Here is a 26,282-nt window from a genome sequence, read left to right on the forward strand (position 1 = left end):
GATGAGGTTCTCAACTGATGTGAGGCCTGATCCTTCCCTTTTCTTCACTTCTAAACAAAGATTTTTTTTAAAAACTATAATGTCGTCATAATTAGAACAACAGTTGCTGATGTGTCCATTTCCAACAGTCATTGTAGTTCTGATCAACCAACAATTGAGAAGGTAGAATGAGAAGGCATCTTTTTCTGACATCTGGGCACTTTTCTCACCAAAACCAAAATCAGTTGAACATCTTAGAGATGAAGTAGTCAATCACTTCCTCTTTCCACCTGAGATTATGAATGCCCCAGGCTACATTCCCCCCCACCCCCAAAGAAGTACATGGTGAACTAATGTGCAAAGGAACTGTATTTACAGATTGGTGTGGTCGGCAGGACAGGAGCTGGGAAGTCATCCTTGACGAATGGCCTCTTCAGAATCCTAGAGGCTGCAGGTGGCCAGATCATCATTGATGGAGTAGATATTGCTTCCATTGGGCTCCATGACCTCCGAGAGAAACTGACCATCATCCCCCAGGTGAGCTCTAGAACTTACTCTGTACATGCGGCAGGGGACAGCTTTTTCTGCAGGAAACATATGCATCTTCTTCTTGATGTATATTCAGTTATCAGTGTCATTTCTGCAGGCTACCTGGGACACCTAAGCCAGTTCCCTAAGACACATCCTTTCCAGAACTTAAAAAATAACTTTGGCATTTTGTGGGGATATGCTTGTGTGACTGCCAGTGTCTAACCGCTAGGTGGCAGCAACACAACAGAAGTCCAATAGAGCAGATGATTATTTAGCATTTCTATAGCCCATCCTGGGTTAGCAAGACCTTTGCAATCAACATTAGCAATTTTGCTGCTGAAGCTTGAAACCATTAAGCTTTATACTCCCCATTTGATACGGTTAAAAGATAGCGGAGGGAATTTGCGGCAGGTTTTTGCCAGCAAGTGGAACGCTTAGTGCATCAGCAAAAAAGGCTTCCCTTTGGCTTCCTCTTTGGACTCTACCAAATAAGGTCTGCCTTGGAGGCTCCTTGGGTGGGGGGCGGGCGGTGCCGTATGTGGGTCCTAATTAGAACCATTCCTCCTCTATTCTTGTAGCCAAGTCTCTGGGGGTGGTTTTGGTTTGTCTGGTGTTCACTCAGTTTGATGTAATCTTTTCTCCAGCTTCTTCAAAAGCCTAATAAATTCTTCCATGACTGTACTGTCCCTTCCCCTGCCCACCCCTGATCCCTTCACTTCCATGGCCTGAGTTTCTTTTGAGGGTGTGGAGCATTCCTCTTACTTTCTTAAAATATGCTGAGGCAAACTTGGAAATCCATAAACGAATCTCAGAATGAAAAACAAAACCAAGAACTCCTCTTAATCCTGTGGCTGCCCCTCTAGTCTTCAGTGCGGAAACTTGGCAAAAGCTTGACAACTAGCCAGCTTTGCATCTCAGGCCAGTCCTATCTGCCTTCTCCTGGCCACAAAAAACTGCTAGACCCTTTTTTGTCATGAGCCTCAATAGCCCCCCTCCTCCCTTGACTTGCAGGATCCCATCCTGTTCTCTGGAAGCCTGAGGATGAACCTAGACCCTTTTAACAACCACTCAGATGAGGAGATTTGGAAGGCCCTGGAGCTGGCTCACCTCAAATCCTTTGTGTCTGGGCTGCAACTTGGATTGTCTCACGAAGTGACAGAGGCTGGTGACAACCTTAGGTAACATTTCATAACCCACTTCCCCCACAGGCAGTGGGAGGGGGTGGGGGGAAGCACCCCTTTGTTCCTGGTGCTAGGTAGTCCGTGGTATCATAGAATTCCTGCAGACCTGGGTGCCTTTTGAGTGGTAGGCAGGGCATGGACCCTGAGCTGAGGAAGCTCAGAACAGAAGGGAGGCCCAGTAACTCTGGCTTCCCTTGGGAACTTGTTATAAATGCAGACTCTAACTCTAGACTTGCTCATCAGAATCTCCATGTTAGCAGGATTCCCAGGTGATTTGTGTGTACATTACAGCTTGAGAAGCACTACCTAGAGCATGGATTCTTAACTAGGCTACACACTGGAACCACTTGGGGAAATATATAAAAATCCCAAAGCCCAGGCAGTACCTACCCCAGACCCACTGAATCAGGGGCCCAGGTGACTTCAGTGTGTAGCCTTGGTATAGAATGCCATCCTGTTTGTTTTCCATCAGCAACAGATCTAGGAACAAGCAGGATGTAAGTGGGTCTTTAGGCCTATGGAAAAGACCCTTTAGCACAAATACGTATTGATTGTGTACAAAATAACGTCACGTAGCGAATACGCAGCCGTGAGGGGCTGTGTGGGCCCCTCTGGCAGGATGTGACACGGGGGCCTTGACACGTCTGGTTTGTGAAAACAACAAATCCTACCCGCTTTCTCTGTCCATGCTGGGGGACACCTAAATGGCATGACCAGGGCCTTGATTTCAAACCTGGGTTGGAGGTGTTGAAGCTTCCATTTCTCTGGTGAGTGATGGGAGATGGGTCACGTGGAGAGAGATAGCAGCTGAAAGCCAGACTGGCACCTGGGCCCCAGGCTGTTCTAGAAAGCCCCCCAGGGCCAGGCAGGAGTGAGGTACAACCAAACTACAGTTTTGCCTGGTCTCTGTGTGGACACTACAGAGGAAAACTGGAAGTTCATCTTGGGTGACTTCCCATCTCCTGCAGAAATTTTCTTACGGAGAATTACAGAACTTTAGCCACCCTCTGTTTAATATGTTACCTAATGGCCACAGCAGGAAAGAGCAATTAGCGAATTCCCAAATATTTCCTCCACATCATTTCCCAAAGCTGCTTTATATAAGTAAGAGGTCCAGCCTTCATTACTGGCTTTTAGCAAATTAAAGCGATTTGCATTTTACAAGCATATTCGAATTCCACATACATTGCATCTCCCACCAAGACATCATGTTCATTAGATAGCTACGTCTCTAATCAAGGCAGAAGGCCTTGAAAAAATAATTAGCCTTGAGACTAGAATTACACATTAAAATAATGAATGGGTTTGCTAAGGCCACTAAGAAGTGCCACTGGGGCATTCTGATGCAGTGTCACCCTATATTAACAGTGTCAGGTCAAATACTGCTGCGGTGAACTTGGTGGCCTTCCATCTTACTTTGGAATTGCTGTTGATGTGCTGGGATATCACCTAGTGATGCAAAGAACCGTTCCCAGGCTAGGGTTTTCCAAACTCATTAAACATGGAACTTGCCTGGGGTGCTTATTAAAAATATACATCCTGAGCCTCCTCCCCATTCTGCTTGAGAAGAGCAGAGCCCAGAAATAGGAATTTTAAAATGAAGCACCTGCGGTAGGAGAGCGTTTGGAAAACCTCGTCTTAGCCTCTTCTGTTAGGTGTTAATTCTGGGGGAATTTCGGAGTAGGGCTTTCAAAAGTCGGATCTGGAACGTGAGCAGGGCACGTGCGTGTGTGCACATAACCCCGTTAGGCCTTGGTCCATCAGGGCTAATGCTCAGCTTGTTCCCTCGGCTGCAGCATAGGGCAGAGGCAGCTGCTGTGCTTGGCCCGCGCTCTGCTTCGGAAATCCAAGATTCTGGTCATGGACGAGGCCACGGCCGCCGTGGATCTAGAGACTGATCACCTCATCCAGACGACCATCCAGAAGGAGTTCTCCCACTGCACCACCATCACCATCGCTCACAGGCTGCACACCATCATGGACAGTGACAAGTGAGTGTGGCGACGGAGCTTGACAGACACCACTGAGCCCTTGAGCGACAGGAATAGCATTCGTCGTAAGATCTCCCACAACTGAAGGTCTAGCCACCATCATTTTACTGAGGAGGAAACCGAGAGTTCCAGTAGTTTGTCCACAATTATACACCAAACTAATGAAAGCCAACAGGGTTAAGGGAACGGACCTGAGGGTAAAATGGGCAATTGTATATGATTATTAACTGAGTGTGGGGAGGTGGAGGCCCAGCCACAGATCCTCTCAACTACACTGGGTCTCAGCAGCTGCCCCAGAACCATGACTAGAAGTTTTCTGCTTCTTCCCAACTCTGGCCCAGTACATTAAATATGGGGGTAATGTCAGTAATCTTGGAAACTGTTTGGAGACCACAGGCTCCCTTAAACAATGTATATCTTAAAAAAAAAAAACTTATGTAAATGGACTTATACTGTGTATATTCTACTACTTGATTCTTCAGCATTATATATGGAACACACCCATGTTAATGCAGACAGCTGCAGTCCATTCGTTCTCACTGCTTTGTAGCCTTTCATGAATGAATATACCACGACTTAGTCCTGGTTGTTCTTATAAAGGCCCAGATTTAAGATGCTGCTAAGACCTTTCTTTCTCCTTTGTTTCAGGATAATGGTCCTAGACAATGGGAAGATTGTAGAGTATGGCAGCCCTCAAGACCTGCTGAGAAGTTCAGGCCCCTTTTATTTGATGGCCAAAGAAGCTGGCATTGAAAGTGTGAACAGCACATCATTCTGACAGTAGGTTCCATGGGTTGGAAAGGACTGTGAGGATCACTGCTTATTTTTTGTGAGAGATATCACACAGAAGTGTGTAAAATGTACATTTAAAGAAGGATCCTATTATATCCAGCTACAGTAGACCCCCACCAATCCTGCTTTGATGATCCCACTTTGATTATACCTCCTTCCTACGTACCTTCCCAGAGATAGCTACTATCCTGAATTTGGTGATAATCATATCCTCTTGCTTTTCATTTTAGTTTTACTGCTTGGTATATACCCTTAAACAAGTTGTATCTTAAATTTTAAATTTATGTAAATGGCCTGACTCCTACTTGACGTATTCTTTTTTTTTTTTTAATTTTATTATGTTATGTTAGTCACCATACAATACATCACTAGTTTTTGATGTAGTGATCCACGATCCATTGTTTTCGTATAACACCCAGTGCTCCATGCAGTACGTGCCCTCCTTAATACCCATCACCGGGCTAACCAATCCCCCCTCCCCCCTCCCCTCTAAAATCCTGTTTGTTTATCAGGTCCATAGTCTCTCATGGTTCATCTCTCCCTCCACCCCCCCCCCCATTTTTCCTTTCCTTCTCCTAATGTCCTCCATGTTATTCCTTATGTTCCACAAATAAGTGAAACCATATGGTAATTGACTTTCTCTGCTTGACTTATTTCACTTAGCATAATCTCCTCCAGTCCCATCCATGTTGATGTAAAAGTTGGGTATTCATCTTTTCTGATGGCTGAGTAATATTCTATTGTATATATGGACCACATCTTCTTTATCCATTCATCTGTTGAAGGGCATCTCGGCTCTTTCCACAGTTTGGCTATTGCGGACATTGCTGCTATGAACATTGGGGTGCATATGGCCCTTCTTTTCACTACATCTGTGTCTTTGGGGTAAATACCCAGGAGTGCAATTGCTGGGTCATAGGATAGCTCTATTTTTAAATTTTTGAGGAGCCTCCACACTGTTTTCCAAAGTGGCTGTACCAACTTGCATTCCCACCAACAGTGTAAGAGAGTTCGCCTTTCTCCACATCCTTTCCAACATTTGTTGTTTCTTTCCCTGTCCATTTTTGCCATTCTAACCGGTGTAAGGTGGTATCTCAGTGTGGTTTTGATTTGGATTTCCCTGATGGCTAATGATGATGAACATTTTTTCATGTGTCTGTTCGCCATTTGTATGTCTTCTTCAGAGAAGTGTCTTTTCATATCTTCTGCCCACTTTTTGACTTGATTATTTGTTTTTTGGGTGTTGAGTTTGAGAAGTTCTTTATAGATTTTGGATACCAGCCTTTATCTGTAGTGTCATTTGCAAATATCTTCTCCCATTTTGTGGGTTGCCTCTTTGTTTTGTTGACTGTTGCCTTTGCTGTGCAGAAGCATTTTATCTTGATGAAGTCCCAAAAGTTCATTTTTGCTTTTGTTTCACTAGCTTTTGGAGATGTGTCTTGAAAGAAGTTGCTGTGGGCGATGTCAAAGAGGTTACTGCCTATGTTCTCCTCTAGGATTTTGATGGATTCCTGTCTCACATTGAGGTCTTTCATCCACTTTGAGTTTATCTTTGTGAATGGTGTTAGAGAATGGTCGAGTTTCATTCTTCCGCATGTGGCCGTCCAATTTTCCCAGCACCATTTATTGAAGAGACTGTCTTTTTTCCATTGCATGTTTTTTCGTGCTTTGTCAAAGATTATTTGACCATAGAGTTGAGGGTCCATATCTGGGTTCTCTATTCTGTTCCATTGGTCTGTATGTCTGTTTTTGTGCCAGTAACATGCTGTCTTGGTGATCACCGCTTTGTAATATAGCTTGAAATCGGGCAACGTGATGCCCCCAGCTCTGTTTTTCTTTTTCAATATTTCCTTGGCGATTCGGGGTCTTTTCTGATTCCATACAAATTTTAGGATTGTTTGTTCCAGCACTTTGAAAAATGTCATTGGAATTTTGATCAGGATGGCATTAAAGGTATAGATTGCTCTGGGTAGCATAGACATTTTAACAATGTTTATTCTTCCGATCCATGAGCATGGAATATTTTTCCATCTTTTTGTGTCTTCTTCAATTTCTTTCATGAGTGTTTTGTAGTTCCTAGAGTACAGGTCCTTTACCTCTTTGGTTAGGTTTATTCCGAGGTATCTTATGGTTTGTGCTATTGTAAATGGAACCGTTTCTCTAATTTCTCTTTCTACAGTTGCGTTGTTAGTGTATAAGAAAGCAACTGATTTCTGTGCGTGGTTTTGTATCCTGCCACATTACTGAATTGCTGGATGAGTTCTAGTAATTTGGGGGTGGAGTCTTTTGGGTTTTCCACATAGACTATCATGTTGTCTGCAAAAAGAGAGAGTCTGACTTCTTCTTTGCCAACTTGAATACCTTTTATTTCTTTTTGTTGTCTGATTGCTGTTGCTAGGACTTCTAGTACTATGTTGAACAACCATGGTGAGAGTGGGCACTCTTGATGTGTTCCTGATCTTAAGGGAAAGGCTCTCAGCTTTTCCCCATTGAGGATGATATTCGCTGTGGGTTTTTCATAGATGGATTTTATGAACTTGAGGAATGTTCCCTCTATCCCTATACTCTGGACAGCTTTAATCAGGAAAGGATGTTGTATTTTGTCAAATGCTTTTTCTGCATCAATTGAGAGGACCATATGGTTCTTCTCCCTCCTCTTATTAATGTGTTCTATCACATTGATTGATTTGCAAATGTTGAACCACCCTTGCATCCCGGGGATAAATCCCACTTGGTCGTGGTGGATGATCCTTTTAATGTATTGTTGGATCCTATTAGCTAGGATTTTGTTGAGGATTTTGGAATCCATATTCATCAGGGATATCAGTCTGAAATTCTCCTTTTTGATGGGGTCTTTGCCTGGTTTGGGGATTAAGGTAATGCTGGCCTCATAGAATGAGTTTGGAAGTTTTCCTTCTGTTTCTATTTTTTGAAACAGCTTCAGTAGAATAGGTATTATTTCTTCTTTGAATGTTTGGTAGAATTCCCCAGGGAATCCATCAGGCCCCAGACTCTTGTTTTTGGGGAGGTTTTTGATCACTGCTTCAATCTCGTTACTGGTTATTGGCCTATTCAGGTTGTCAATTTCTTCCTGTTTCAGTCTTGGCAGCTTATAGGTTCCCAGGAAGGCCTCCATTTCATCCAGATTGCTCAGTTTATTGGCATAGAGTTGTTGATAATAATTTCTAATAATTGTTTCTATTTCCTTGGTGTTAGTCGTGATCTGTCCCCTTTCATTCATAATTTTATTAATTTGGGTCCTTTCTCTTTTCTTTTGGATAAGTCTGGCCAGTGGTTTATCAATCTTATTAAGTCTTTCAAAGAACCAACTTCCAGTTTCATTGATCTGATCTACTGTGTTTCTGGTTTCTAATTCATTGATTTCTGCTCTAATTTTAATTATTTCTCTTCTAATGCGTGGCTTAGGCATCGTTTGTTGCTTTTTCTCTAGTTCTTTAAGGTGTAGAGTTAGTTGGTGAATTCGGGATTTTTCTATTTTTTTGAGTGAGGCTTGGATGGCTATGTATTTCCCCCTTAGGACCGCCTTTGCAGTATCCCATAGGTTTTGGACCGATGTGTTTTCGCTCTCATTGATTTCCATGAATTGTTTAAGTTCTTCTTTGATTTCTTGGTTGACCCAAACATTCTTGAGCAGAGTGGTCTTTAGCTTCCAAGTGTTTGGATTTCTGCCAAATTTTTTCTTGTGATTGAGTTCCAGTTTTAGAGCATTGTGGTCTGAGAATATGCAGGGAATAATCTCAGTCTTTTGGTATCAGTTGAGACCTGATTTGTGACCCAGAATATGGTCTATTCTGGAGAAAGTTCCATGTGAGCTCGAGAAGAATGAGTATTCTGTTGTTTTAGGGTGGAATGTTCTGTAAATATCTATGAGGTCCATCTGGTCCAATGTATCATTCAAAGCTCTTGTTTCCTTGTTGATTTTCTGCTTAGATGATCTGTCCATTGCTGAGAGTGGAGTATTGAGGTCTCCTACAATTAACGTATTGTTACCAATATGACTCTTTATTTTGGTTAACAGTTAGCTTATATAGATGGCTGCTCCCATGTTGGGGGCACAGATATTTACAATTGTTAGATCTTCTTGTTGGATAGACCCTTTAAGAATGATATAGTGTCCTTCTGTGTCTCTAATTACAGACTTTAGTTTAAAATCTAATTTGTCTGATATAAGAATTGCTACCCCAGCTTTCTTTTGAGGTCCACTGGCATGGAAGATGGATCTCCATCCCTTCACTTTCAGTCTGGATGTATCTTTAGGTTCAAAATGAGTGTCTTATAGACAGCATATGGATGGGTCCTGTCTTTGTAACCAATCTGCAACCCTGTGCCGTTTTATGGGAGCATTTAGGCCATCCACGTTGAGAGTGATTATTGAAAGATATGAATTAATTGTCATCATGTTGCCTGTGAAGACGTTGTTTTTATAGATTGTCCCTGTATATTTCTGTTGTATATCACTCTTGGGGTCTTTCTCCTTTTATAGAACCCCCCTTAATATTTCTTGCAGAGCCGGCTTAGTGGTCACATATTCTTTCAGCTTCTGCCAGTCATGGAAGCTCTGCATCTCTCCATCCATTTTAAATGAAAGCCTTGCTGGATAAAGTATTCTTGGCTGCATGTTCTTCTCATTTAGTACCCTGAATATGTCTTGCCAGGCCTTTCTGGCTTGCCAGGTCTCTGTGGATAGGTCTGACGTTATTCTGATGTTCCTCCCTCTGTACATAAGGAATCTCTTCCCCCTAACTGCCCTTAAGATGGTTTCCTTGGTTCTAAGATTTGCAAGTTTTACTATTACATGCCAGGGTGTTGGCCTGTTTTCCTTAATCTTAGGAGGCATCCTCTCTGCCTCTAGGACTCGAATGTTTGTTTCATTCCCCAGATTAGGGAAGTTCTCAGCTACGATTTGCTCAAATACATCTTCTAGTCCTCTCTCTCTCTCCACTCCCTCCGGGATTCCAATTATTCTGACATTGGAAAGCTTCATGGTGTCACTTATTTCTCTGATTCTATTTTCATGGATTCTGAGTTGTTTTTCCCTGGCCTCCTCTTTTCCCTTTTTATCTATTATATTGTCTTCCAGGTTGCTTATTCACTCTTCTGTCTCAGTTACCCTAGCTGTTAGATTATCTAGATTGGATTGGATCTCACTGACAGCATTTTTAAGTTCTGCCAATTCACCTTTTATTTCTGCCCTTAGAGACTCTATGTTGCCATTAATTGATTTCTCCATTCTAGCCATTGTCTTCACAATTGCTAGCCTGAATTCCATCTCCGACATCTTGGTTATATCTGCATCCATTTGTAAATCTGCAGCATAAGTCATAATCTCTGAGTCTTTTCTATTTCAGGGGCTCCTCCTCCTAGTCATTCTGTTGATGGGTGTTTGAGGGAATGTATAGAGTCCAAATTATTGACCAGAACCCAAGCAAGATGCACCTGTTTTCTTGGGACCTTCGGGTTGCTGACCTCTTGTTCTCCCATCCTGTCTTCTGGGGGAGGGGCCTGCCACGCTGTTACTCAGGCAACCCTGTTTGGGCGGAGTTGCCCTGTGCCCCTGTGGCGGGGGATGGGCTCAGCGGGAATCAGTGTTTGGGGCTTTTGTTCTCTGGCGGCTTTCCCTGGCGGCTTTCCGCGTCTCTTCCATGAGTCAGAGCAGAAGAGACCGTTTCCAACCCTCTGCCTCAGAGCAGAGAGACCGCAGTCTGTTCTTCAGTGAGCTCTCCAGGCCACACCGTCTCCGTTTCTGTCCGTGCTGCCATAAACTGCAGCGTCCTGGGTTGTGCGCCCCTCCGCAGTGCTCCCAGGCCTGCCTCCAGGTCGGGGCACGTGTCTGCCCTTTGTGCTTCTAAAACCGCCAGCCGCTCCCAGTTCGCGCGCACCCCCGCTGCTCCGGGTTTCTGCCCCAGGGGCTGCAGTTCGCAGGCGCAACCCCGCCGCTCTGGGTTTCCACCCTGGGGGCTGCCCTAAAGTCCTTTCCCTGATGCTACCAGTCTGCAAGTCTGTGCCCTTCCGCAGCACGCGAGGCTGTCGCTCACCTGTGGTGTAGGATCCCCACGGCCAGGCATCCCGCTGCCGTTTACCGTCCGATATCTGCCCGCGGAATCACGGCTCCCCACTTCGTACCTCAAAACCAACCGCCTGTGATATTCTGCTTGTAGAGATCCAGATCTTCTTACATCTCAGGTTGGTGTCGTGGGTGCTCAGAGTGGTCTGGTAGATATCCAGCTCAATTCCGGGGACCAGCTGAAATAGGGTCCCCTACTCCTCCGCCATCTTTTCCATCCCCTTTGACGTATTCTTATATGGCTTTTGTTCAGTATTATTTTTGAGATTCATCCATGTTGATGCACATAGTGAGGTTGGTTCATTCTCCTCCTCTGCAGTATGGCAATGTGTGGATATGCCACAGTATATCCATTTTAATGTTGGTCAGTAGGGTTATTTCTAGGGATTTTTCTCCTATTATGAACAATACTGCTAGGGACATTACACATGAGATACATGTATAAGAGTTTCTTTAGGTTATAAGGAAGGAATGGGGGGTATGCACATGCCTACATGCATATACTAGGTAATGCCAATTTACTACACTTTTTGTCAATCTGTTGAGTATGAATTGCTATCTCATTGAGGTTTTAATTTATGTTTCCCTGGTTACTACTGAGGTTTCCACTGGTTCGTATTCAAGGTGTTTTATTTCCTTGTGTGCCTTGTGAATTTGACCATAAGCTGCTCACTCTCCTTAGCATTTTATCTGTGGGTATTCTTTGAAAGCTGAGTTCTCCTGGGAAAGCTTTTGCCTGTCCCTTGGGGGCATTACCCAGAACCAATTTGAATTAAATTCTCCACTAGGGGTTTCAGACCATAATCTGGCACAAGAACCAACTTGTGGTTTACAAATTCTGAAGGGAGATTCCTCCCCTTGACCTAGTGTCAAGTTGGAGATAGACACATTGCCTTGTTGACTCCTTCTGCAGGGTGGGGTTTATTCCTCATTTACCTATATATTGCAGATAAAGGTTTATATAGCTTCCATGTCCAGGTTTATCGGAGGGTCTCCTGTTACACTCTTTATCTTGACAGGCATTGGCTTTATCTCTTGCCTTGGCATCCTGTATGTCAACAAAGGTCAAAGTCTTCAGGCTTCAGAAGTCTCCCTAAGCTTTGACTCTTCTTATCTTCCAGGGTTTTTTGTGTCCCATTACTTTGGGTTCAGTATATTCTTTACTTCCATTTCAGTGATGAAATTATATTTTCCTTTATTCATCATTTTAGCTGTTGAGATGCTCCGAGACCAAAAGTTCCTGTAGGAAGAGTACAATAGCTGCGAGGCTGGATGAGGAAGGGATTTGTCCTGTTTTGCTCTGCTCCCAGCAGCATCACCCGAGCATACAGGCAGCAGCTCGGATTTCAGTTTGTCCTGTACTCCTGGAACCAGGGTCATCGTACTCCTCAGAGACTCGAGCAGTGTGCCTTCTGGGCGGCGGTTGCTTCCGGCAGGTGCTAGCTCTCTGATACTTATTTTCCTTTGGCCCTTTCTTCAGTGCCTACTTAATTCTTTATATGGTTCTGTTAAAATAATGAATGGTTTCTGTCTCCTGACTAACCCAACTAACTGATAGAACCTGTGGATAGAACCTCTTATTTTTCAGATAAGCACATGCCTGAGGAAGGTTAGAATATCCAAAGTCAAAACATGGGTGTTTCTGGGAGAGCCAGGACTGGAAACCAATTTGCTGATTTTTTTTTTCCTTCAATAGCGGAGGGGTTTTGACCTACCTACTCCTACTGATGCAAATAAAGAGAAGGTAAAGGTCATTCTTTTCTCAGAAGTGATGACTAAGACATCCAGTGATGGTGGTGGAAACCAGAACGAGCCTGGATCTAAAACTTTGGTGATGACTCCTCCCATTTCAAATCTTGTTGGCCCAGACCCTGCATAACTGAATCCCCACTCTGGGCCACTTATAATATGATTGCTCTTTCCTACTTTCCTTCCTGAAGGTCCCCTTCTTTCACTTGCCCTTGAAGCATTAAGATATTCCTATGTTTTGGTCCTTGACCTTCCAGTTTCTCTGATTCTCATTTCTAGCCCCTTCCTCTCATCCAATTATGACATTCATATATTCAACTGCCTGCAGATATTCTTACCTGGATATCCTTCAGGCGTCTGACACTCAACTCATCCTACTTTGACACACCCTTCTACTCCTTCCACTCAAAAGATTTTTCCTCTACTTCTTACCTCCAGTGATGACCTCATTGTCCACTCAGTCCTACAAAATGAAAACCCTGGGCATCACTCTTAACTTTTTCTTCTCAGATCACATAGACCACCAGGCCCTTCTGGTTTTATTTCTTTACCCCCAACCCTTTTGCTACAATTCAGGTTCTCATAACATCTAAGGGCATAGGTATCTCTGCATCTTGTGTTGTTTTTCTTAAATATATCCATCCATGGCTATTAGAGTGATCAAATATGCAAAACTGACCAGGTTACTCTTCTGTTTAAACCCTTCATTCAGTGGCAGTCCAGAGTATGGTATAACAGAGCTCCCAAACATCTGGTCCAATCACATTTCTTCTAATTCCTGTTAAAGAAAGAGATAACAAGCCCAAAATGGGGTCACTTATGCTAAGCCTCATGCCAACAAACTGAGACTTAATACCTACTTTATAGTTTCAGCCTTTCCCAGGAATGGAATCTTAAACCAGTCAATCTGGAATTCCCTGGTCAACACTACTGAGGTAATCTGCTTGACAGGCCCCTGTGTCCCCTAAAGGAAGGTGACCTTGTCACAACCAATCTGCTTATTGCTAGTACAACTTCCTTGTCCCATTTCCTTCTGCCTATAAAAGTCTTTCCTTTAATCAGATACACCAGAACCAGACTTTGATTCAGATGCTGGGGACACAGAGGCAGGGACATCTGCTGATAGCTGTGACAGTCACAGCTATTCTCCATTGGTGGGGTTTCTAGCACCAGGGGGCCAGTGATATTGTGTGATACTGAGCATCATTCCTGGGTTCAAAGACTTCAAATAGGGCTTTCTTATTCTCCCAGAGAGTCAGTGAGCTACCTGCTATCATTTGAAAACTTCCTTTCTGCTTAAGTTTACCAGAATTGGGGCTGTTGTTTACAACTAAAAATACTCCCCAGCTAATTTATTATTACTATATCACTTTGTCAGATAATTTTCTGTTTGGGTCTCCCTCACTAAGCTGTGAACCTCTTGAAAACAAGAACAGTTTCATATTTTTTGGATCTCTAGTGGCTAGAATATAGCAAGTACATTTTTTCCAATGTTCAGAAAATCTTCATAAAAAGCACAATGGGAAAAATGTGTGCTAACAGTGCAGCAATAGGGAAAGAAAAGTAACTCCACGTTGATACATTGGCACAAAGAGGAGGAATAAACACACCAATCAAACCTCAAGTTTTTGCAGGCTAGTTTTGTATAAGTGCCTTTTGAAATACTCTCTGAAGAAATTTGTTCCATTTAGGTCATAGGATGAGAACACATTTAATCACAAATGCACATTGATCATGACTTTAACACCACACTTGCACAGATGGACAGATCACCCAAACAGAAAACCACCAAGGAAATAGTGGCTTTGAATGACACATAGGACCAGAGGGATTGCACAGATATATTGAGAACATTCCATCCTAAAACATCAGAATATACATTCTGTGTACATGGATCATTCTCCAAAACAATCACATATTGGGCCATAAAACAAGTCTCAACAAATTCAAAAAGATCAACGTCATACTGTGCATCTTTTCTAACCACAACACTATGAAACTAGAAATCAACCACAAGAAAAAATCTGGAAAGAGCACAAATACATGGAAATTAAATAACATGCTACTAAACAATGAATGGTTCAACCAAGAAGTCAAAGAGGAAATAAAATACATGGAGACAAGTGAAAATAGAACAATGGCCCAAAATCAAGAAAATTGATAAACCTTTAGCCAGACTCATAAAAAAAAAAATCATAAATGAAAGAGGAGAAAAAGCCAACACCACAGAAATAAAGGATTATAAGAGAATATTACGAAAAATTGTATGTCAGCAAATTAACAACCTAGAAGAGCTGGATAAATTCCTAGAAACATATGAGCTCCCAAAATTGAATAAGGAAAGAAAGAGAAAATATGAACAGACCCATTACCAGCAGTGAAATTGAGTCAGTAATAAACTCCCAACAAACAAAAGTCCAGGACCGGATGGTTTCACAAGTGAATTTTACCAAACATTTAAAGAAGAGTTAATACCTACTCTTCTCAAACTATTCCAAAAAACAGAAGAGGAAAGAAAGCTTCCAAATTCATTCTAAGAGGCCAGCTTTACCCTGATACCAAAACCAGATAAAGACAAGCTACTACAAAAAAGAGCTACAGGCCAATATCTCTGATGAATGTAGATGCAAAAATTTTAAACAGAATGTTAGCAAACCAAATCCAACAATACATTGAAAAAATCGTTCACCACGATCAAGTGGGATTTATTTCCAGGATGCAAGGGTGGTTCAATATTCACAAATCAATCAACATGATACATCCCATCAACAAAAGAAAGGATAAAAACCATAGGATCATTTTAATAGATGCAGAAAAAGCATTTGGCAAAGTACATCTATTCACGATAAAAACCCTCAACAAAGTAGGTTTAGAGGGAACATACTTCAACATAATAAAGGCAATATATGAAAAACCCACAGCAAACATACTCAATGGGGAGAAACTGAGAGCTTTTCCCGTAAGGTCAGGAACAAAACAAGTATGTTTACTCACCACTTTTATTCAACATAGTCCTGGAAGTCCTAGCCACAACAACAGATCACAAAAAGAAATAAAAGGCATCCAAATCAGTAAGGAAGAAGGAAAACTTTCACTACTTGCAGATGGCATGATACTATATATAGAAAATCCTAAAGACTTCACACATACACACACACACACACACACACCCTTCTAGGACTGATAAGTGAATTCAGAAAGCTTGAAGGATACAAAATCAATATACATAAATCCGTTGCATTTCTATACACTAATAATGAAGTAGCAAAAAGAGAAACAATCCAATCTAACACCCAAAAACCAAATAATCCAGTCAAGAAATGTGCAGAAGACATGAACAGACATTTCTCCAAAGAAGACATCCAAATAGCCAACAGACACATGAAAAAAACATTCAACATCACTCAGCATCAGAGAAATACAAATCAAAACCACAATGAGATACTACCTCACATGGGTCAGAATGGCTAAAATTAACAAGTCAGAAAACAACAGATGTTGGTGAGGATGCGGAGAAAGGGGAACCCTCTTACACTGCTGGTGGGAATGCAAGTTGGTACAGACACTCTGGAAAACAGTATGGAGGTTCCTCAAAAAGTTAAAAATAGAGCTACCCTATGACCAAGCAATTGCACTAATAGGTATTTACCCAAAAGATAAAAACATAGTGATCTGAAGGGGCACCTGCACCCACAACATTTATAGCAGCAATGTCCACAATAGCCAAACTGTGGAAAGAGCCCAGATGTCCATCGACAGATGAATGGATAAAGAAGATGTGGCACATATATATATAATGGAATATTAGCCACCAAAAAATAAAATCTTAACTGTTTGCAATGACATGGATGGAACTAAAGGTATTACGCTAAGTGAAATAAGTCAGAGAAAGCCAATTATCATATGATCTCACTCATATGTGGAATTTAAGAAACAAAATAGAAGAGCACAGAGGAAGGGAGGGAAAAATAAGACAAAATCAGAGAGGGAGACAAACCATAAGGGACTCTTTAACTATAGGAAACAAACTGAGGGCTGCTGGAGAGGAGGGGGGGGGGAATGGGTGATGGGCATTAGGGAGGGCACCTGATGTAATGAGTACTGGTTATATGCAACTGATGAATCACTAAACTCTACCTCTGAAACTAATAATACACTATCTGTTAATTAAATTTAAATTAAAAAATTAAAAAAACAAAACAAGGGAAAAAATGCAAAAAGACCCCAATCCCATTTACAATTGCCTCAAAAATAATAAAATACCCAGGAATAAACTTAACCAAGGAAGTAAAAGACCTGTACTCTGAAAACTACAAAACACTGGTGAAAGAAATTGAAGATGACACAAACAAATGGAAAGATATTCCATGCTCATATGGTTAAAGTGTCCATACTACCAAAAGCAATCTACAGATTTAATGTAATCCCTATCAAAATACCAACAGCATTTTACACAGAACTAGAAAAAACAATCCTAAAATTTGTATAGAACCACAAAAGACCCGGAATAGCCAAAGCAGTCTTGAAAAAGAACAAAACTGGAGGTATCACAGTCCCAGATTTCAAGATATACTACAGGGAAGCCTAGGTGTCTCAGTTGGTTAAGTGTCTGCCTTCGGCTCAGGTCATGATCCCAGAGTCCTGGGATCGAGCCCCACATCGGGCTCCCTGCTCACTGGGGAGCCTGCTTCTCCCTCTACCTGCCGCTCCCCCTGCTTGTGTGCTCTCTCACTGATAAATAAAATCTTTAAAAAAATAAAGATTTATTTTAAAAAAGATACACTACAAAGCTGTAGTAATCAAAACAGTATGGTACAGGCACAAAAATAGACATAGGATCCACAGAACAGAACAGAGAACCCAGAAATAAATCCATGATTATATGCTCAATTAATCTTGAATAAAGGAAGAATACACAATGGGAAAAAGTCTGTTCAACAAATGGTGTTGAGAAAACTGGACCACTTTCTCACACATATACAAAAATAAACTCAAAATGAATTAAAGACATAAATGTGAGACCTGAAACCATAAAAATCCTAGAAGAGAACACAAGCAGTAATTTCTCTGGCATCAGCTGCAGCAACATTTTTCTAGATATGTCTCCTGAGGCAAGAGGAAAAAAAGCAAACTATAAACTATTGGGACTATGCCAGAAGAAAAAGCTTCTGCCCAGCAAAGGAAACAGTCAACAAAACTGAAAGACAACTTACTGAATGGGAGAAGATATTTGCATATCACAAATCCAATAAGAGATTAGTATCCAAAATATATAAAGAACTTATACAACTCAACATCAAAAAAACCCAAATAATCCAATTAAAAACGGCAGAAGACATGAACAGACATTTCTCCAAAGACAACACACAGATGGTCAACAGACACATGAAAAGATATTTAATATCATCATCAGGGGAACGTAAATCAAAACCACAATGAGATCACCTCACACCTGTCAGAAGGGCTAAAATCAAAAACAAGAAACAAGTGATGGTGAGGATGTGGAGAAAAAGGAATCCTCTTGCACTGTTGGTGGGAATGCAAACTGGTGCGGCCACTGTGAAAAACAGTATGGAGGCTCCTCAAAAAGTTAAAAATAGAATTATCATATGATCCAGGAAATTCCACTACTGGGTATTTATCCAAAAAATACAAAAACACAAATTCAGAGGGATATGTGCACCCCTATGTTTATTGCAGCTTTACAATAGCCAAATTATGGAAGCAGCCCAAATGTCCATCGACTGGTGAATGGATAAAGAAGATGTGGTGTATATACACAATGGAACATTATCCCAGCCATAAAAAAGAATGAAATCTTACTATTTGCAACAACATGGATGGAGCTGGAGAATATAACGTTAAGTGAAATAAGTCAATCGGAGAAAGACAAATACCATATGATTTCACTCTTATGTGGAATTTAAGAACCAACTGAACAGGGGCACCTGGGTGGCTCAATAGGTTGAGCATCTGCCTTCGGCTCAGGTCATGATCCCAGAGTCCTGGGATGGAGCCCCGCATCGGGCTCCCTGCTCAGTGGGGAGCCTGCTTCTCCCTCTTCCTGCCGCTCCCCCCTGCTTGTGCTCATGCGCAGTCAATTAAAAATCTTTATATGTAAGAATAACCAAATTAACAAAGCAAACCAAGAAACAGATTCTTAAGAAAACCAACTGATGGTTTGTTCCCAGAAGGCAGATGGATGGGGGGGGGGGGTGAAATAGACGAAGATGAAGAGCACACTTGCCATGATGATCACTGAGGAAATGTACAGAACTGCTGAATCACTACAGTTTACGCCTGAAACTATAATAATACTGTATGTTAACTATACCGGAATAAAAATTAAAAAATAAAAGGCTTTATGATGCTTGAAGATATGAGAGTAAAAGACTGTAAAAATGCATAAAGGAATTGGCTATAAGAAGCAGTCCATTTCCGTGGTATTCCTTTTTACTTCATAGGCAAGTTATACATTATGCTGTAGTGTTTAACAGCTGCAAGTGGAAAAGCAGCCACTTAGGAAAGAAGTTGCAAAAAGTAAAAAAGGGGTATATGTAAAGGCAGGATTTCTTTTAGGTAAAATGGGCAGAAAAATAAAGTTTCAGGAAGAAAAGAAAAATTACTAAAGACTAGTTTGGTTTTTACTGAACTTAGAAATGAACTAATATGCGAGCTCCTTTCTTCAATCAAGGCCTTGGCCACCCTATTGGTTAGTCACCTTGGTCCTGTGATAGCCTCTATTCTTCCCGACAACCACGGTCTCGGATTTCAGGTCCACTTACCCTCTTCTTGGCTTCCGCTGCAAATGACGGGCTCTGTAGGAGCAGCAATCTTTGGGCCACTGCTGCTTAAGCTCATAGCCACTCACTCCTCTCTGGGAAACAGATTCCTTCTGTAGAGATTGTCAAGTTATCCATTGATTGTACATCTAGACAGAGATTTCTCTCCCAAACCTGGTGCTAACAACGTTGCCTGTTGGCTCTCTTGTTGTGAGCACCCAGCTGCGGGTAAACTGTGATCTGGTTTGTCATGGTTTACATCCTGGTATCATAAAGACACCTCCTAGCCCCATAAATATCTGCCTGGCTGATACGTTAGTTCCAATCTGTAAACCAATTACGCTTTTGCTAGCTTTTCATTTTCCTTCATCAAAAGGTCTCATTTTCCTGCATACTTAACTTCAATGTTAATGGTTGACGCAAATCCTTTTGTTTTAGCCAGACTTAAGAGTAGGGGTATGGCTCAAGGGCCAACTCTGGCTGGCTGTTTTGTAAATGAAGACTTACTGAAACCCAGCCGTGCTCACTTGTTTATTATCTATGCCTGCTTTGGGGTTACAATGGCAGAGCTGAGGAGTTGTGACAGACTGTATGGCCTGCAAAGTCTAGAATATTTACCATCTGGCCTTTTACAGGAAAGGTCTGCTGACCCCTATTCCAGAATCACCAGTATAGCTTAAACTGGATCATGTTTCCATTCAAAAAGATCATTTGCCTCAACAATATCACGTGGCTTTATACCTGCAGCAGATAGAATAATGGTCCCCAAAGATATGCATGTCCTAACCCTCAAAACCCATGAGGATTTATTTACCTTACATAGCAGAAGGGACTTTGCGGATGTGATTAAGGATATTGAGGTGACCTTATGCACATGGGCCCAATGTCATCAAAAGGATCCCCACGAGAGAGGCAGGAGGGTCACAGTTAGAATGAAGATGATGTGATGACGGAGACATTGGGAGACACTATTCTTTTGGCTTTGATGCTGGAGAAAGGGGCCATAAGCCAATGTAGGCAGCTTCTAGAAGCTGGAAAGGACAAGGAAATAGATTCTCTCCTGGAGCCTCCAGCAGGAACCAGCCCTCCTGACACGGTGACTCTAGCCCCGTGAGGCTGATTTTGAACTTTTGACCTCCAGAATTGTAAGATAATAAATTTGTGTTGTTTTAGGCCACAGATTGTAGTAATTTGTTGTAGCAACAGTGGGAAACATACACTACCCAAAGTCCAAGTAGCTCTGACAGAATTGCCAATATTCTCCAACTGAAGTTGGTTTAATAATTCATGATCTTCAATAAATCCTGTTGTTTGAATTTGTAGAGGACTATACCATCCTTTTAGCCCTGCTGAAAATGGGTTTCAATGCTCATGCCTGTCATCCCTTCTAGCAAACTGCGAAGGTCTTACTCAGCTTCATCATTTTTGGGAGGTTATCTTTTCTTGATCTCCGCTGAGAGGTTGTAGGAAGGTCCCTTGTTAAAGTGAGACATGGTAATTCCAATGACAAGAGGAGGCTGTGGATGGATCGGCAGTCCCTCTCAGCATCCCCGATCCTAACCTGAGGAGTGGCTGCCAGGGGAAAGGTTTGGAGCTGAACCTCGGGGTCTCAGGGACAGCTAGGCACAGCGCTACACAGGCAGTGCCTTATACCATGGTCTAGGTCTGCAGAGCATTCCCATGCGTCTCCCTGCTCCCAATCAACGTTTCCTGAATGAACAGCCCGCCATTGCCCTATCCAGAACATTCGCTCCCTCCCACCACGCTACCAGAACTTACCTCTGGGAAGACACTAAATTGGCTCCTTTCTCTTTGAGGGTCACCTCGGAGGGGTATGAAGGAATAGATAGCCCTATGTAACTTGCAAGGCCCCCAATTTGTTGTTGAACACTCCCTTCTTGATACAGGCAAAATACTATTAATCATCTTCAGTAACAACTGCAAGAAGATTCCAGTGGGCTGGGTGAGATAAAGCAAGAGCTCTGCTGTACCCAACAAACAGTAAACAGTGTAACAGTAAAAACTCCATCAGTACAATGTCTTAATAGGCAGAAGAGCTTAAAATCCCCAGTTGTACCAGCTGTGGCAACTAGAGAGAGGATTTAGAATGATGTGTATACATCTTGACGTTTCTTGGTCCTCTGGGCTAAGGTTCTCCACGTGAAACAACTGTGTTCTTCTAGGGCCGGTTTGTATTCCTGATCCTGAAACAAAACCCACATAAGCAGAGTCCTAGCTTTGCAACTAATTAAAACAGGGTGACACAAAATTCAACCCTTATTAGAACCATGTACTCCTAGAGTTCACACTGCACAAAAATTTACATGTGTCATCTTATTTGGTTCTCACAATAATCTTGAGATGAAAGCCAGAAATCTAGACTTTATAGATGGCTATCCCCACCACTGCTCCGTTCTCCTAGGACTCTTGGATAAAAGCACAACTGAACAGCTACTTCCAGGCAGGAAAGGGAGAAAATTCACAAGATGAAGCAACCAGACAAATCGGATTTAGAAATTTTCTTCAATAACATTTCCTTCTATTGTGTCTGAAACATCTGATACCCTTTCCTTCCATGGGTTTTGTAATTCTGACAGTAGAAAGTTCCATTTAAAAAATTGCCTTGGGGGCACCTGGGTGGCTCAGTTAAGCATCTACGTTCACCTCTTCAGCTCGGGTCATGATCTCAGGGTCCTGGGATCGAGTCCCACATCCGGCTCCATGCTTAGCAGGGAGTCTGCTTCTCCCTCTCCGTCTCTCTCTCTCTCAAGCAAGTAAATAAAATCTTTAAAAAAAAAAAAAAATTGCCTTGACAGATGGTTCTCAAACTTTGATGTACACACAAATCATATCAGGATCTTGAGCCCTGGGATGCCCGGGAGGGGCCTGCGTTTCCAGCAGCTCCCAGGTTATAGTTTTGCCACTGGGCTGAAGGCCACACTTGCAGGTGCAAGACAAGCAGACATCTAGTGTTTAAAACATAAACCCGCTCCCACCCCAGTGACCTCCCTTTTGCCAGTGATCCCATTTCTTCAATTTCATAGTATTTATAGGATGCTTTTTTCCACTCTCAAGCAATCTGATGCCCAAAGCAGTTAACTTTTTTCCAACTAATTAGATTTTCCTGCCTTTGATCTGTCCTTCCTCTCAATCATCCTGTTAACATTTAGCTTTCCTAAAACAGGCAATCCATTTAAGAACCTACCAGTTTCTTATTACCAGACTCATCAAATCTAAATTCCTTGACTTGGACCTCAAGGCTCGCCAATTTATTACTCTGCATCAGGCAGTGTTCTAGCACTCTCCACGTACTAACTCATTCAATCCATACAACAACCCACGGTGCTGGTGGTACGACTATCTCCTCTAGATGAGGAAGCTGAAGAATAGGTTGGGTAAGTTGCCCAAGTCACAAAGCTCGTAAGTGTCTGAAGCCAGACAGTCTGGCTCCAGAACAAGGTGGAAAGACTCAGCCAGAAAACCCGAGACCCAAGTTTCAATTCAGGATCCATCAAAAACTTGATGTGTGGCTCGAGGAAGTCACAATGTCACTAGATCCCATTGTCCTCGTCCATAAAATAAGAGTTGGCCTGGCTGATCGATAAATTTCTTTTCCTCAGAGTCCACCTATTCTGTCATGTTTTCTCCCCCTTCACAGTATCAGGCAGTTGCTTCACAGTCCCCCCCCCCGCCTCCCCACAACGGCCAGGGCTCCTGCTACTTCTCCCCCTCCCGATCTCACCCCCACCCAGCAGCTACTCCAGGCCTTGTTACTTCACCTCTAGGGCATCAGTTTCCACCTCTGTGGTACCAGCAAAGTACTTACCTTGTAGGGACTCCAGTTTAGAGCCTTCAGTTCTTCCGTTGTGCTAGGATTTTTATAGTATAAAACAGCTGAAGATACACAGGCAACCACCTGCAGCATAGGCATCTTTTGAGGGGACAGTCATTCTGTTGAAATTATATTTGACAAAATGAATTTTTGACTTGAATTTCTTCAGTTAGCCTCCCCTATTTTCTTACCATCGTTTTTGAATTGTCCAAAAGGTACCCTCAGAAATCCGATAAGGTTCAAGCTAAACACGTGGACGGAAATCAAGAAAACATACTCATGGCCCTTAGAAATGCCTTTATTTATAAAATAACTACTTAAATATAAACATCTCTAAATATAAACACTGTTCACAGGAGACTCGCGTTGCTGCCTTTTGACCAACCCGCAGACACACAGGGCTAAGGGGTCCCACAGGTGTCTCCCCGCTCATCAGGATTTTAAGACCAAAGGTGCACTTGAAGGAGCAGGGGCTGTAAGGTGTTCTTAATTCACTTTCTTAAGGCAAAATTCATAGTTTTCTATTCCAAGGTAGGCTTCATATCTGGGGAAGACCTTAAGAATAAGAGCCCTGCTTAAATAGAATTTTCAGGGGGAGATTCTTTGTGTAAGGATTAGCGAAGATCTTCCTGAGGCAAGAGGGAGGGACGAGCAGGCACTTTAGGATCTGTTTGGCTTAGACTACGGTCCCTGAAGCATGGAGGTTAGTAGTGAAACAGAAAATGCTGATTTCCAAGTCTTGGATAAGCTACCTCTGGGACTGCTTCTCACTCACACAATACACGAGCATTATGCTTTCTGCATCTGTGGACAGTAGTGTGGATGAAGGAGAAAGGCATCCCATCTTCCACCAGGCCAGATTGGTTTCAGCTTACTGTAGGGCGAGCTCTTTCCATGGGGTGGCTGGAGCTCTGATCTTGTTCTCCTAGGAAAAGCTATCAGTTATTGGGTTGCAGGTGAAGGGCCAGAAGACATCACACACGGACTCGATAAAGCAGAGGTGACTGTTAGAAAGGGGCAGAAGGTTGTAAACCTCAAAGGGAAGAGACCCATTCATAGAAAGACTGAAGGGAAGTAAAGACCCTAAACACTTTTAAAAAAGAGAACGCTATTGAATTTTGCCTAGCCGATCTGGAAATGCAATATTTGAAATAAATAAGATTACAGATGATAGTGTTTTAGGGACTTTTAGAAATTAGGGGTGGGTGTGTATGTGTGAATGTGTGCCAAACACTGAAGCGTTGAAACACCAGATTTGGTACATTCTCAACAAACTTCTTGCCACGTGCAGAGGCGCAGTCTAAAAGGGCTCCCAGAAAATTCTCTTCATCCAAGTCAGTTTCATGGAGCATGGGACTGCCCCAAACTCAGTATGGTACAACCCACGCCAACATCTTCTCATGCTGGAGCACAGCTTCCAGCATATATCCGATACTGGTCTTCCCATTGGAAATTTCTCATTTCCAAAGGCTGACCCAAGACTTGCCTTTCTTCTCATGGTCACAGAATCATTCACAAGCCCCAGGGTCCATTTAAAATTCTAGAAAGTCTAGTGAGCATCAAAGTTGACAACCCAATGTCAGGAAACAAGACTCATCCTGTGCCCTGTGCCGTGCCGTGGTTGGTTAAACAATGCAGACGGGGCCGGTGTCCCAGGAGCAGGTGCCCTCTTGGAGGGCCACCAGAACCCTTCAGCAGAAGGAAGTGAAGGCAGCAAGGTTAAACGGGAGAGGGAATAGGCTCAGGTATATTCAGTTTTGCGGATATAATTGGATGGAACATAGCCTTTCTTCCCATTAACTTCGGCTAACCACCACTCTGTATTTCCCGTAACATCTTTAAACTCCAGGATCTTGAGTCTCTGATTGGCTAACACACTCAGCTCATTTGGGTTCCGTGCCTTGAAGGTATAGACAGCAAAATAGACCTGTGGGAGGGAGAGAAAGTGAGTTGGGAAACAGGAAACTGCTTGGAGCAATACTGTCCAGCAGAACTTCCTATATGGTGATAGGAATGTTCTATGCCTGCGCTACCCAATATGGCAGCCTCTAGCCACATGTGGCTATCAAGCACTTGAAGTATGGCCAGGAAGAATGAGGCACTTAACTTTAACTTTTATTTAATTTTTTTTTAAGATTTTATTTATTTTTTGACAGAGAGAGACACAGCGAGAGAGGGAACACAAGCAGGGGGAGTAGGAGAGCGAGAAGCAGGCTTCCCGTGGAGCAGGGAGCCCCATGCGGGGCTTGATCCCAGGACGCTGGGATCATGACCTGAGCCGAAGGCAGACGCTTAACGACTGAGCCACCCAGGCGCCCCAAATTTTATTTAATTTTAACTAACTTAAATAGCTACATAGGGTTGGTGGCTACCATAATGAACAGGGCAGATTCAAAGAAAACCAAAATTCATATCCTTTTACTCTTTTCAGAGTTGCCTTAAAAAGTGGAAGAAGGAACCTTCAGTCAATATGGCAGACGGGTCATGTTCAGTGATTGGGAGGGGAAGCCATGAGGCCCATGGGGGCACAAGGATGAAAACAAACTCTTAGGACTTGGAGGAGTCAATGAAGCTAGAAGTGAGCTTTTTAAACAAAATCAGAATTAAAAAAAGAGCCATCTTCTCCTTCCACATGTCTAGAAAAAGTGTCCACTGATGGGAGCAGAACTTGGATGTCTGTCCTGGGCAGTGGGTAGTAACAGAATCACCAGAGGAACAGGCATGCCCTATGCTCATCTGTAGCTCTGAGGAATGTGGCACAGAGACTGAGCTGAGAAGCTCGTGTGAAAACTGGCCTTTTGGAATCCCGAGCTTGGCAGAGGCAAATACCTGCACAACCCAGGACATGTCTGAGTCTCTCAAAGGCAACCCTGCTGGAGATGAGCTCACAGACAGACGGTATAAGACACCCATGGAAACTCCCTGCTGCAAGAGGGAGCAAAGGGAACAAGTGGGTGAACCAAGGGTTCCTGAGCCGTGAATGTGAAAGTGACTTTAAAATAGGTAGGTTTAATATGCTCAAGATACAAAAGCTATATTCAAATTCATAAGACAAAAATAGGCCATTATAAAAAGAATAGAAAAACTGAAACAGAGTCAGAATGTTATTTCTAAAGTCCAGGGGGAAAAAATATAAAATAAAAATAAACAAATAAAAAACTAAATAGATGGGATAAATGGCAGACTTTATACAATGAGGAATTATGAGCTGGCAGAGTGGAAAAGGCCAATATAACACCTTGTAAATGCCCAGTGACACTGCAGAAGGGCCCAGAAATAGCCTGCAAGGTGTCAGCCAAAGAAAGTGCCCAGAAGGGCGCCTGGGTGACTCAGTTGGTTAAGCGACTGCCTTCAGCTCAG

General features: G+C 42.6%; 2 protein-coding genes across 8 annotated transcripts in view; one reads left to right on the forward strand and one right to left on the reverse strand.

Annotated features, from left to right (window-relative positions):
* Positions 1 to 4,460, forward strand: part of ABCC2 (ATP binding cassette subfamily C member 2) — a 57,019-nt gene extending 52,559 nt beyond the window's left edge. The window contains exons 28-31 of the mRNA XM_045878609.3: positions 358 to 516; positions 1,522 to 1,688; positions 3,488 to 3,682; positions 4,331 to 4,460. Of these exons, the coding sequence (XP_045734565.2) occupies positions 358 to 516; positions 1,522 to 1,688; positions 3,488 to 3,682; positions 4,331 to 4,460 (651 nt within the window). The remainder of the gene's footprint in view (positions 1 to 357; positions 517 to 1,521; positions 1,689 to 3,487; positions 3,683 to 4,330) is intronic.
* Positions 4,461 to 22,823: 18,363 nt separating this feature from the next.
* DNMBP (dynamin binding protein) overlaps positions 22,824 to 26,282 on the reverse strand; it is a 105,256-nt gene continuing 101,797 nt past the window's right edge. For 5 of the 7 annotated variants that reach the window (XM_045878603.3, XM_045878605.2, XM_045878601.2 and 2 more), the window contains one exon: positions 23,207 to 24,849. In XM_045878603.3, coding sequence (XP_045734559.1) covers positions 24,664 to 24,849 — 186 coding nt within the window. In that variant the 3' untranslated portion in view covers positions 23,207 to 24,663. Of the gene's footprint in view, positions 23,042 to 23,206; positions 24,850 to 26,282 lie in introns of those variants that run through there. The other 2 variants (XM_054508334.2, XM_045878606.2) reach the window with 2 other exon arrangements.

Source organism: Mirounga angustirostris, unplaced genomic scaffold, assembly GCF_029215605.1.
Source record: "Mirounga angustirostris isolate CCGP_5_RB_7025 unplaced genomic scaffold, mMirAng1.0.hap1 SCAF_6, whole genome shotgun sequence".
Lineage (NCBI taxonomy): Eukaryota > Metazoa > Chordata > Mammalia > Carnivora > Phocidae > Mirounga > Mirounga angustirostris.